The 13,263-nt window shown below is 39.6% G+C and overlaps 1 protein-coding gene across 1 annotated transcript in view; it reads right to left on the minus strand.

Annotated features, from left to right (window-relative positions):
- The window catches only part of LOC126474437 (venom carboxylesterase-6-like), a 138,231-nt gene that overhangs the window by 83,774 nt on the left and 41,194 nt on the right, over positions 1-13,263 (minus strand). Inside the window, exon 6 of the mRNA XM_050101908.1 lies at positions 3,011-3,170. Within this exon, the coding sequence (XP_049957865.1) occupies positions 3,011-3,170 (160 nt within the window). The remainder of the gene's footprint in view (positions 1-3,010; positions 3,171-13,263) is intronic.

Here is a 13,263-nt window from a genome sequence, read left to right on the forward strand (position 1 = left end):
CGAAGCTGCTTAAATCACTTTAAAAAGGCAAGGCATCCGGTCCAGATTGTATACCAGTCAGGTTCCTCTCAGAGTATGCTGATAAAATAGCTCCATACATAGCAATTATATACAGCCGCTTGCTCACAGAAAGATCCGTACATAAAGACTGGAAAATTGCTCGAGTCACACCAATACCCAAAAAGAAAAGTAGGAGTAATCCGTTGAATTACAGGCCCATATCACTAACGTCGATTTGCAGTAGGGTTTTCGAACGTATACTGTATTCGAACATTATGAAATGCTGGAAGAAAACGATTTGTTTACACATAGCTCGGATTCAGAAAATATCGTTCTTGCGAAACACAACTAGCTCTTTATGCTCATGAAGTAATGAGTGATATCGTCAGGGGATGTCAAATTGATTCCATATTTTTAGATTTCCAGAAGGCTGTCGACACCGTTCCTCACAAGAATGTTCTAGCCCAACTGCGTGCCTATGGAATAACGCCTCAGTTGTGCGACTGGACTCGTGATTTCCTGTCAGAAAGGTCACAGTTCGTAGTAATAGATGGAAAGTCATAAAGTAAAACAGCAGTAATATCCGGTGTCCCCCAAGGAAGTGTTATAGGCTCTCTAATGTTCCTGATCTATATTAACGACTTAGGAGACAATCTGAGTAGCAGTCTTACATTGTTTACTGATGATGCTGTCATTTACCGGCTTGTAAAGTCATCAGATGACCAAAACGAACTGCAAAATTATTTAGATAAGATATCTGTATGGTGCAAAAAGTGGCAATTGACCCTGAATAAAGAAAAGTGTGAAGTTATTCACATGAGTACTAAAAGATACCCTCTAAATTTCGAGTACGCGATGAGTCACACAAATCTGAAGGCTGTAAATTCAATTAAATACTTAGGGATTACAATTACAAATCACCTAAATTTGAACGTCCGTCCCCGGTAACTGAGTGGTCAGCGCGACGGAGTGTCGTACGAAGGGGACAGGGTTCGATTTCCAACTGAGTGATGTGTTATCCTTATCATCATCATCTCATTCCCATCGACACGCAAGTCGCCGCAGTGGCGTCAACTCAAAAGACTTGCACCAGGCGACCGATCTACCCGACGGGAGGCCCTAGCCACACGGCATTTGCATTTTACCTAAATTTGAACGATCACATAGATAATGTTGTGGGTTGTTCAAACCAAAGACTGCGATTCATTGGCAGAACACTTAGAAAGTGCAACAGGTTTACTAAAGAGACTGCTGACATCACGCTTGTCCGCCCGAAATACTTCAAAGAAGGGCAGCTCGTTTTGTATTACAGCGAAATAGGCGACATAGTGCCACAGACATGATACGTGAATTGGAGCGGCAATCATTAAAACAAAGGCGTTTTTCGTTGCGTCGGGAACTTCTCATGAAATTTCTATCACCAGTTTTCTCCACCGATTGCCAAAAAACTCTGTTGTTATCCACCTGCATAGGGAGAAATGATCATCACGATAAAATAAAAGAAATCAGGGCTCGCACAGAAAAATTTAAGTGGTGGTTTTCCCGCACGCCGTTAGAAAGTGAAACGGTAGAGAGACAGCTTGAAGGTGGTTCATTGAACACTCTGCCAGGCACTTTATTGTGAATAGCAGAGTAATCACGTAGATGTAGATGTAGACGAGAACTTTCACGCGAGGTCCTGACATGACCTGATGCTACACAATTTTCATGTGACATGGAAAGCAGTGGCTCGGTACTCACATAACTAGGCCAAGTTCTGAAAAAATACGGAAATAACGTAAAATTGTGGAAAATAAGGGGAAATACGAAAAAATTTGGAAGAATGCGTAAAATTGTCGAAAAATGAGAGTACTTACACATTTACCTGGGCTGCCTATGTCTGACTGGCGAAAAGCAAGTACATTTAATTCTGTTATTAACAAACAGACCTCAAGTGATGTGACTTAAAGTAATTACAATAATTTTTTATTAACACAAGGTACCTGTCGCCCCTCTCCTCATTCTGCAGTTCCGGAGTGAAGCCACCCACTAAAGTGCCTCAGTTATAAAAGATGAAGATAGCGAGGGGGGAGGGAGTGCTTGAATCTCATCGACCCAGGAGGGTTGGGAGGGGCACAGAGGGAACGGGGGGGGGGGGGGGAAATGGGCCCCCTCGATGACACCACATACACATGCAAGCGGTCGCCAGGGGGAGAGGACTACGGGGATGACCTAGATTTAGTTCGCCCAAGTGCGTGATATGACACTGGAAATCCTTATCAGTGACATTGATCCTATACTCATTCTACCTCGTTTATCTAACTGTAATCTCTATGGGTGGTAACTAGTGTGATTGCCACTGGACCCTCTGTTATTATCCTCTTATCAACCATAAGCATGAGACGTGAGTACTGTTCTTTAAAGTCTTGTTCTTTGTTGTTCTTTCCTTTTTTAAGGTCTCCCAGCCACTCTCACAATTTCACAGATATCGTGGGAGTACAGAAGAATGCATTGAAATAATACAGGCGACAAGAAACATACGTTATAAAACAGTCACTTTAAAAATGAGAACTGTTTATTATTTAGTAAAACCGATATGTAAACGAAACGCTCATCGTTACGGTGACCAGTGAACATGCTTTAGATTAAGCGAAATGCGTTGGGGCGAAATAAGGCTTTATACAGTCGTAAAAGACGACATAATATCCATACTGTTTTTCATTTCATGGTTCTTTGTGTAGGGCAGGAAATGGATCCAATTCAATACCGATTCCAAAGTTCCCCATCATTAGCTGAGTGCTATACATATTGTGCAGTTGTCAGTTTCACTTCCTACTGTATTTAATGGCAGACTCCTTCGTTCAATTAATGTCTTAACATGTAAATTTCCCAAGTTGTGACCGTCAAAAGTGATGGCAATGAGGCACAATGCGCCAACATATTTCGTGCGGTATGAACTTCAATCACCAAACCATTTGCTCAGCAATACATGTGAAAGACCGTAAATACACTGTGAAGTTCAAAGTCTTACCTCCTGCAAAGAAGCTTGCTTCTTCTTTAGTGACCCCTAACAGCCATGGAACAGCAGTGTGGGGCTGTAGATGAACTGGATGCCTTGGTAGAAACGTGTCCTGTCCATCAGCCTCCACAACTGGTCGGAATGGTATGAGAGGAGCATACATGCCCCACTCCTGAAGCAAAGCCGTCATCCATCATGAAACAGTTGTATTTTACCACACAGGAGATTTATCTTATAGATATTCAACACTTTTGGTGAATAATCCACCCACAGAAAAAATATGATACGTTAGACAGTTCGATATGTGTGGTTCATGCATTGTAACCAACTCTTGTCACTGAATTCACTAGGATGGTGAGCATGTTTTGTTTTCTTATTTTTCACTTTGCTGAAAAATTGCTTAAGATTTACTACATGTCCTATTGGTAAAATTTAATATTTTTCGGATAGTTTTCCCTAGCAACACGATATAAGTATTAGTCATGTACGAGAAAAAGTCCTCATGGCGGCTGGCAATAAGCCAATATGTCCTCTGCCAGTAGTAGTAGATATCACAGGTAAAGAATCTGTTGTTAACTGGATGTTCTTTAGATCTAAATTTACGGAAGACCATCTCAATTAACTGGATGTTCTTTAGATCTAAATTTACGGAAGACCATCTCAATTGAATTCATTCTCACTGATTTAAAATTTCCACAGGTAGCATTATGTTCAACACTTCCTTGTGAGGAAAATGTAGACTAACCAGAGGATTAACACCACACTTTTTAAGTACTGCTTATGTGTGAACAATGTAGTCCAGATTGAGAATTAAATGTCACTGGCAGGTGCTTATACTCTGAAGCTGGCATCTCTAATCCACTACGTGCAGTTACGTGCGTTTAAGAGCAACTGTCAAAACTAGGTAGTATACGCACCAAAGTTTGAGATGTAAGTGAATACTTGTATATTTATTCGGTTTTAAATATGTGGTTTGCACCCTCACAAATGTAATACACATAAAACAGATCAATAAAGAACGAATTTATTTACGTCGATATCTGTACCCAACATGTTGGGGGACATATGAGTAGTGAGGGCAAAAGTACCTGTGACCCTTGTGATAGCTGCAAAAAGTAAGTACAGATTGGCCCAAAATTCAAATAGTAGTGGAGATGCACCAGTACTGGAGCAAAGGACTATTGTTCTCCATATGCAAAGTGTTATCAGTGGACTTGCTCCAAATCACATAAATGTTCTCTTCCAAATATAAACAATGACATCATCTATGTAAACCAATCACTCACTGGGCTGAGCCACTTATATAAAAAACAACATAGTTCATGTAAACAAATTGACCATTCGTTTTTTTTTTATCATTTATTCAAGTCCCAGATGTTAATGTCCTTTTAAGTTGCGACTTGCCCCCTCCTCTTCCCCGTACTCTCCATCCTCCCACTCCTTTACCCCAAGTGTGTGTTGTACAGGTGGTATGACAGGCTGAATTACTATGCTTTATGTCAGTAGAAGTGTGAGAAATGATGGGGTGTTATCCTATACTTTATGACCCAGTACATCAATTTCAGTTGTCTTAATTAAAATAATTTGTTACTTGTTTTCAAAATGTTGCTGCCTCTGTAGTTACATCACTCTTATCTTAATTAGTAAGATTTTTTCCTTAAAAATGCTTGAGTCACTTTGTCACTAGAGTGATATGGAATCAATCTACCAGCACAGTGCTCTTTATATTTTTTGGGCATTTTTAGCAGTTTTAGGGTATTTTTCTGATATTCTCCCAAGATTAAATATATCCAATTTTCCATCCAAAGACACACACAAACATGAGACTATAAATCTTTAACAGTTTATACAGTGCATTACTTAAACACATACACTCTTGCTACATACCACACCAACGTTTCACTGCAAGGAAGTTGTCCCTGCATAACAAATTAGTGTGTTAAAAACAATGGATTACATATTATCACGCCACCTAAGAGGAATCTAATACCATGAAACGTCTGTGGAGTTGTAAAAAATGGCGGAGAATTGAAATATCCATGTAGGAACGTTTCTGCAGACAGAAAATGACTAATATCCCACTCTTGCTCTGCCACCACCACCACAAGTGGCATAGGACACGAACTATTGGTATATCTTTATTATAAAGACGAGGTGATATTGACCATATGACTTCTGATGTGGGTATATCTATCTTCAGGGAGAAGGACAGTAAAATAAGACCCCTTCTTCCTAATTTCGAAGAGAATGGAGTAGCTACTGTCGGTAGAAATTAAAAAGATGGTATAGGGTGAAAGGGTACAGTACCGCCCGACATTGAAAATAGGTACAACATACTTCATTATTTTTGTCAGAAGAACACACTTTTTTTTGTAAAATAACTCAATTTCAATTAATACAGCGAAGCCGGATACCAGTGTGGGAAAGAATAACAATTTATTTATTTAATTGATCACATGTGCACTCCCACAAAGTAAATCCCTACATCCAGTTTGGTGAGATCTGTGAAATGAATGAATGTATGGTCATCTGCTAACCGCAGATAGTGAATGTGAATATATGATCATCTTTGAGTCGATCCTTTGGCCACCTTTGGTGGGACCAAATAGATGAAATTTGCCTGAACTTTGAGCGCCTGAAATGTGGCTGACCAATGCGGTAGAAAGGTGCTCCCCCACTTCGACAGAGGTGGGAGAGAGCCTCAAGAACGGCCATGTTTCAGCACTCTGCCGCTGGATCTTGTGCTGTTAAGACCTGTTTTAGTTGTGCTCCGTAATGAAGAAAGAGTGGAGACATGGTATGCATGTGGAATATTTAAGAGTAGTTTGAAATAATAATTTATCTATTTCAGGAACTTTTGTGGGGAGAATTAAATGTCAGGCAGGTAATATTAATGGGATTGTAGTAATCTTCGGAAGTGACCAATGGTCACAATGAAACCACGTGTAGCAATAAGTTGAAATACTTCCGTGTGCTTAAGTTAAGCTGAATTACTAGTGTGTGTACAATAAGTTGAAATATTTAACAAATAGCGTGTGTACCATAAGTTGAAATATTTAAGAAATGGCGTGTGCAGGACTTGAAATTAGAGACGAGTACTTCCATGTGGTGAGTACTGTGTGAGTCTCAAACTGTGTATGAGACAAAAGATAAAGAGAAGTACTCGTCCATGGTATCAGTTGAGGACTTGCGTGATATGATGCCGTGTGACGCTAGATTCAAACTCTGAGAGAGAAGCAAGGTGAATTGGCCGTCTATCCAGCAACGCCACTTGGCTTGCATTGCACAGGAAGACGTGCAAATATCTCCAGAGTTCATAGTAGGAAAGTAGAATTACAAAGTGGGGCAGTGTCGTGTGAAACTGGGATAAATACTAATTGAAGTGGGAAAGCTGAAAGTGATAATGTTGTGACCATTCTCTGTGTAGTATTTCATGCTGTAGTGTGGTGTATGTCATGTAATTTGGGTATGTGTGGTTTGCATGGGAGAGTAGCGAGGTAGTTTCAAAAGATTAGTGGGTTATGCTTGTTCCTTCGGTACCGCTCGGTCTGGAGGAAAGTTTAGTGATGACGATTGTGAGAGTCGAAGTGTGAGGTATAATAAAAGATCCACCATCCTATCCAGAAAGTGCACTGTAGCGTTAAAATAATTACGAGACCATAATATAGAGATTCACCATTGTAAAGCCATGCCCACTGGGCGGAATTTCTCATGTGTTATTGTTGTAGGTTGTAGAATTTGTGTGTTTAGGTTAGAGAATTTATCGGAATAAATAAGATAGTGAAAAGAAAAAGATTGGTGGACTTTTCCTTCGAATTGTATGTTGTCATAATGTCCCAAATTTATAATGTGTGCGCCATACATATTCAGTGCGGTGGCCACGCGTTGACAAAAGCCGTTAAATAAAAAAAAAAAAAAAAGGAAAGAAAATGTGGTATTGCCAGTGCGTAGTGTACAGTCAGAGTTCTGTAAATTACTGATAGTCAGATGCTTGTTTCCGTTGCGTATTAATCATATAGGAAGATAACTCGTAACTTAAGTGTGAGTACTAGAGTTCATGTTACTCGATAAATTAAGAATGAATCCACTCGCTTGGCAGACCACTCATCTTGCAGGCCTGACTGCTTGATGCCACAGTGTGAGCAAGGCATGTGGGTGCCTCTCAAGGGGTACATATTCATTGTCCAATTTCAGCTAGAGTTTAGAGTTTATAGGAGATATAGAGTGTGGAGATTGACTTCGGTCATTGTACAGTGTTCATTGTAAAACACTAAAATGGTGGACATAATTGACAGAGTATTCATCAATGTGTACGTCATTTATTGAAATTTATACAGAAAAATGCCTATTTTATAGTTCAGAAGACATGTTTGATAGGGGCTGGTAGCTAAGAAAGATATTGAAAGGGTGAAGGGGATTGGAAGAAAAGGTAACATAACTTGAAACACATCATCAAGAGACAGTTCTAGTATTATGACCAAAACGAAAGAATTTCTCTCTACCTAAAGATGTTACACTGAGCAACAAAGGAGTACACTGGCCAGTGTCTGTGAAAAATGGAGGACGCTCTGAAACGCGTGCAGATAACAATACTCAATCATGAACTTACTTAATATTTACATTACTTAACGTTTTCCTACGTCTGGACGAGAGAATATCGTGTTTCTATATGTACCATGATATTTCATCATAACAGCAAAGCTCTCCATAAGCTTTTCATACCTGTTCCGTAAACATTTGTTATCAGTTAATCCAATCACATACGATAATCATATCCTCCCAGGACTCAAAAGCCCCACTTGTGTTTTGTACACGAATTAAAAAAAATTGTGTGGTGACTGCACAATTCTGTTTTAGTTGCCTTGATAATATTCTCCCCAAATATTAAATCCTTCATAGTTTGGACAGCACTGGGTTGAAGAAGTAGGGAGACTAGCTTGTGTCATGAAGCAGGTAAATGTAGTGGTAAAAATTTCGATTTCTTTTATTCACCCATTTACTACAGCAGACTACTTCGCAGTGGCACAGTGAACATACTAAATAGCAAAATTGAAATCAGCTAGACAACTTTCTTTGAAATTCATTTTGTCTGCAGTCGATCCTGTCCTGTAATCTGTAAGGAAAAACCAAAGACTTGACAGAAATATCACGGAAGGAATATTGTATTCGAAAAATCTAAGTACTTTAGCAAATTCGGAAAGGTTTGCTTCATTTTCACATCAGTGGTGAAATCAGCTAGTCAAAAAAACAATACTCTTAGAATCGCATAATCTATTGATGTTATATTTGCTGTGTAAACTATAACATTCACTGTACATGCCAAACATGTTCTACATTCATTCTTTTTGGGTTTTATTTACGCTGAGTCATACATTCTACATTTAATAAGTTTTATCACGTAGCCTCTTGAATTACTGTTTCCTCAATTCTGGGAATGAAACTTTGTAAAGGAAGAGGATAAGAACTCTCTCTGCAGAGCCAATATCTCACTACATATTGGTATCTTGTTCAGATTAAAGGTTTATTCTACATTATTAGGAAGAAACGTTGTAATTATAATTAAGTTTTTCAGCATAGCAGTAAATGTAATTTATGTGTTGACATAGTTTGAAAATAAAATTCATGTGCTCCCATTCACATCTGTCGTAGCATATTTCTTCACCTACACCTACACACATACTCCGCAATCCACCATACGGTGCGTGGCGGAGGGTACCTCGTACCACAACTAGCATCCCTGTTCCACTCCCAAACAGAACGAGGGAAAAATGACTGCCTATATGCTTCTGTACGAGCCCTAATCTCTCTTATCTTATCTTTGTGGTCTTTCCGCGAAATATAAGTTGGAGGCAGCCTCAAATGCTGGTCCTCTAAATTTCCTCAGTAGCGATTCACGAAAAGAACGCCTTCTTTTCTCCAGAGACTCACACCCGAGTTCCTGAAACATTTCTGTAACAATCGCGTGATAATCTAACCTACCAGTAACAAATCTAGTAGCCCGCCTCTGAATTTCTTCTATGTCCTCCCTAAATCCGACCTCATAGGGATCCCAAACGCTCGAACAGTACTCAAGAATAGGTCGTATTAGTGTTTTATGAGGGATCTCTTTTACAGATGAACCACATCTTCCCAAAATTCTACCAATGAACCGAAGACGACTATCCACCTTTCCCACAACTGCGATTACATGCTTGTCCCACTTCATATCGCTCTGCAATGTTACGCCCAAATATTTAATCGACGTGACTGTGTCAAGCGCTACACTGCTAATGGAGTATTCACACATTACGAGATTCTTTTTCCTATTCCTCTGCATTAATTTACATTTACATACATTTAGAGTTACCTGACATTCTTTACACCAATCACAAATCCTGTCCAAGTCATCTTGTAATCTCCTACAGTCACTCAACGACGACACCTTCCCGTACACCACAGCATCATCAGCAAACAGCCGCACATTGCTATCCACCCTATCCAAAAGATCATTTATGTAGATAGAAAACAACAGCGGACCTACCACGCTTCGCTGGGGCACTCCAGAAGATACCCTCACCTCCGATGAACACTCACCATCGAGGACAACGTACTGGGTTCTATTACTTTAAGATGTCTTCGAGCCACTCACATATTTGGGAACCATTCCCATATGCTCGTACCTTAGTTAGGAGTCTGCAGTGGGGCACCGAGTCAAACGCTTTCCGGGAGTCAAGGAATATGGCATCCGTCTGATACCCTTCATCCATGGTTCGCAGGATATCATGTGAAAAAAGGGCGAGTTGCGTTTCGCAGGAGCGATGCTTTCTAAAGCCGTGCTGATGCATGGACTGTAACTTCTCTGTCTCAGGTAAATTCATTATATTCGAACTGAGAATATGTTCGAGAACCCTGCAACAAACTGATGTTAAGTATTTTGGTCTGTAATTTTGAGGATCCTTCCTTCTACCCTTCTTATATACAGGCGTCACCTGCGCTTCTTTCCAGTCGCTCGGGACTTTTATTTCGGCAAGAGATTCGCGATAAATGCAAGCTAAGTAGGGAGCCAATGCAGTAGATACTCTCTATAAAACCGAATGGAATCCCATCAGGACCTGGCGATTTATTTATTTTCAACCCATTCAGCTGCTTCACAACCCCAGGGATGTCTATCACTATGTCCTCCAAATGGCGGTATGTTTGTACGATCCTCCTGCTTGAAAGATTTCTCAGATGCTAAATTTAAAATTTCAGCTTTCGTTTTGCTGCCTTCCGTCGCCAGGCCAGACTCATCAGTGAGTGACTGGATGGAAGCCTTTGACCAGCTTCCAATTTTACGTAAGACCAGAATTTCCTTGGGTTTTCAGCAAGATCTTTTGCTAAGGTATGACGGTGGTAGTGGTTGTATGCTTCGCCCATCGCTCTTTTTACAGCAGCACGGATCTCTACTAACTTTTGCCTGTCCTCATTCTCCCGATATTTCTTGTACCGGGAGTGCAACTGTCTTTGGTTCCTGAGCATTCTCCGAATTGCGCTGTTAAACCACGGTGGGTCTTTTCCGTCCGTAACCCACTTTTTCAGCACATACTTCTCCAATGCGTGATTTACAATGTGTTTAAAATTTGCCCATAATTCTTACACGTCTATCGTACCGGAAGTAAATTAAGTCGATTCATTTACTAAGTGGGATGCTAACAACTGCTTATCTGCTCTTTCTAGTAAGAATACCATGTCTTTTTTTTTTTTTTAATACAAAATCAGTGATACCATAGGATAATATGTGCTACAGCAAGTTACAAGCACGACTACAGGAAATGTTTTACTCCAAAGAAGCCTAACAGCGATGTGATTGAATAATTTAAGTTTTACCAGTGCAAACAGCTGTAATTCTTTAATTCACCATCATTTAAAATAACATTTTCAGTCACCGAAGTGTTTGGAATTTAAGGCACTGCTTGCTAGATCTCTTTGATTTTTTTTTTTTTTTTACCTTGAACTTTAATTCCAGTCCTGAACGTTGCTTTTATTTCCGCCATTGGTACCTTGACAGGTATAGAATGAACAGCAGGAATCAAAGACTACATACCTGTCTTACACCCTTTTTAATCACGTTGGGCCACATCAAATCAGTCAGAAAGTGGTTTGATGCGGTCCTCCACGAATTCCTCTCTTGTGCCAACCTCTTCATCTCAGAGAAGCACTTGCAACCTACACCCTCAGTTATTTGCTGGATGTACTCCAATCTCTGTTTTCATCTACTGTTTTTACCCTCTACAGCTCTCTCTAGTACAATGGATGTTATTTCCGGATGTATTCATGCATGTCCTACAATCCTGTTTCTTCTTCTTGTCTGTGTTTTCCATATATTCCTTTCTTCGCCGATTCTCCAGAGAACCTCCTCTTTCCTTACCCCATCAGTCCATCTACTTTTCAAAGTTCTTGTTGTAGTACTACGTCTCATATACTTCGATTCTCTTCTTTTCTGATTCTCCAACAGCCCATGTTCCGCTACCAGTCGTATATTCTCAGCAATGTCTTCCTCCAGTTAAGGCCTATGTTTGATACTAATAAATTTCACTTGGACAGGATGCCCTTTTTGCCAATGCTAGTGTGCTTTTTATGTCCTCCTGAGTTATTTTGCTGCCTAAGTAAGAGAAGTCCTTTTTCTGCTTCGCGATCACTAATTCTGATATTAAGTTTCTCGCTGTTTTCATGTCTGTTACTTCTCATTACTTTCGTCTTTCTTCGATTTACTCTCTGTCCATAATCTATACTCATTAGACTGTTCATTCCATTCAGCACATCCAGTAATTCTCCTTCACTTTCTCTGAGGATAGCAATATCTTCAGCGTATCTTATTATTGATATCCTTTCACCTTCAACCTTATTTCCACTCTTGAACTTTTCTTATGTTTCCAGCATTGCTTCTTCGATATACAGAGTGAACAGTAGGAATGAAGAACTACGACCCTGCCTTATATCTTTTTTAGTCCGAGCACTTAGTTCTTAGTTTTTCCAGACTTACAGTTCCCTCTTGGCTCTTGTACATATTGTACATTACCCATCTTTCACTATACCTTACCCCTATTTTTCTCAGAATTTCGAACTTCTTCTACCTTTCGACACTGTCGAATTCTTATTCCAGGTCGCCAAATCCTATAAATGTATCTTGGTTTTTCCTTAGTCTTGCTTCAACTATCAACCGCAACGTCATAATTGCCTCTCTGGTTTCTTTATCTTCCCTAAAACCAAACTGATCGTCATTTAACACATATCAGGTTTTTTACAATTATTCTGTATATGATTCTTGTCAGTAACAAGGAGACTTGAGCGATTAAGCTGATTGTGCGATAATTCTCGCACTTGTAGGCTCTTGCAATTTTCGGAATTGTGTGGATGATGTTTTTCTCTTTGATGCCATTCAGCTATTCATTGACTTTACTGCTGGAAATATTAAATGTGTGGGTTCTGATTACATTCCGACAATGTACAGTCGAGCCATCCATAAGCAAAATGTGGAGATTAAGAAAACAACCAACTTTCGTTTTATTTTTAGCGTTCAAGGACTGACATGATTCAGCTTTGTTTTGTTCAAGCATAAGATCATATGGTGACATTCATTAAATGTACGTAGTTCATATGCCTGTTAATTTTACCATTATGTATTGCTGATCTATTCTATTTACTGGGGTCCTTCTTTATCTGTTAATTCCACACTGAACTTGTTGTTGGCATGAATTTCCTCATGAGATTTAATTGTTTGAGGTGTGCGGATGCGTGAGTATTCTATATTCTGCACGTAAAGATATTTATTATTCCTTGCGATATTTGGTATTACATTTATGGATCTCCTACCCCACATAGTGTACACTGCTTTAATGCGACTACCATTGGTTTAGGGAAGTCCAGCATGCAAGAGTAGTCGCTGCCCACTAATAATACTTTTAAGGTTTCATTGTAAAATGATTACTGTGATAGGATACCATGCGCAATATTGCTAAAAGTAAATATATTTCAAAGTATTTGAAACAAGTAACAATTTCGGTGGTAAATCGTACTGTTAGTGATTCACTAATACTAACTGTTCTCAGTCGAACCTGTCATTGCCTGCTTCCTCAAACTTTCAGTAAATGAAATAAATATATCGTTAACTTCTTGGAGGGAGGCAGGGTCGTGGTAAAATAGCACACGTAGTGGTTCAGATACGTATGAAGGCTGGTGACAAGGACGTGGCATCCTGCAACAAATTTCAGATCCGCAGCCTGAACACCAGCATGAATGTATGGTGA

Source organism: Schistocerca serialis, chromosome 4 (assembly GCF_023864345.2).
Source record: "Schistocerca serialis cubense isolate TAMUIC-IGC-003099 chromosome 4, iqSchSeri2.2, whole genome shotgun sequence".
In the NCBI taxonomy this organism is placed as follows: domain Eukaryota; kingdom Metazoa; phylum Arthropoda; class Insecta; order Orthoptera; family Acrididae; genus Schistocerca; species Schistocerca serialis.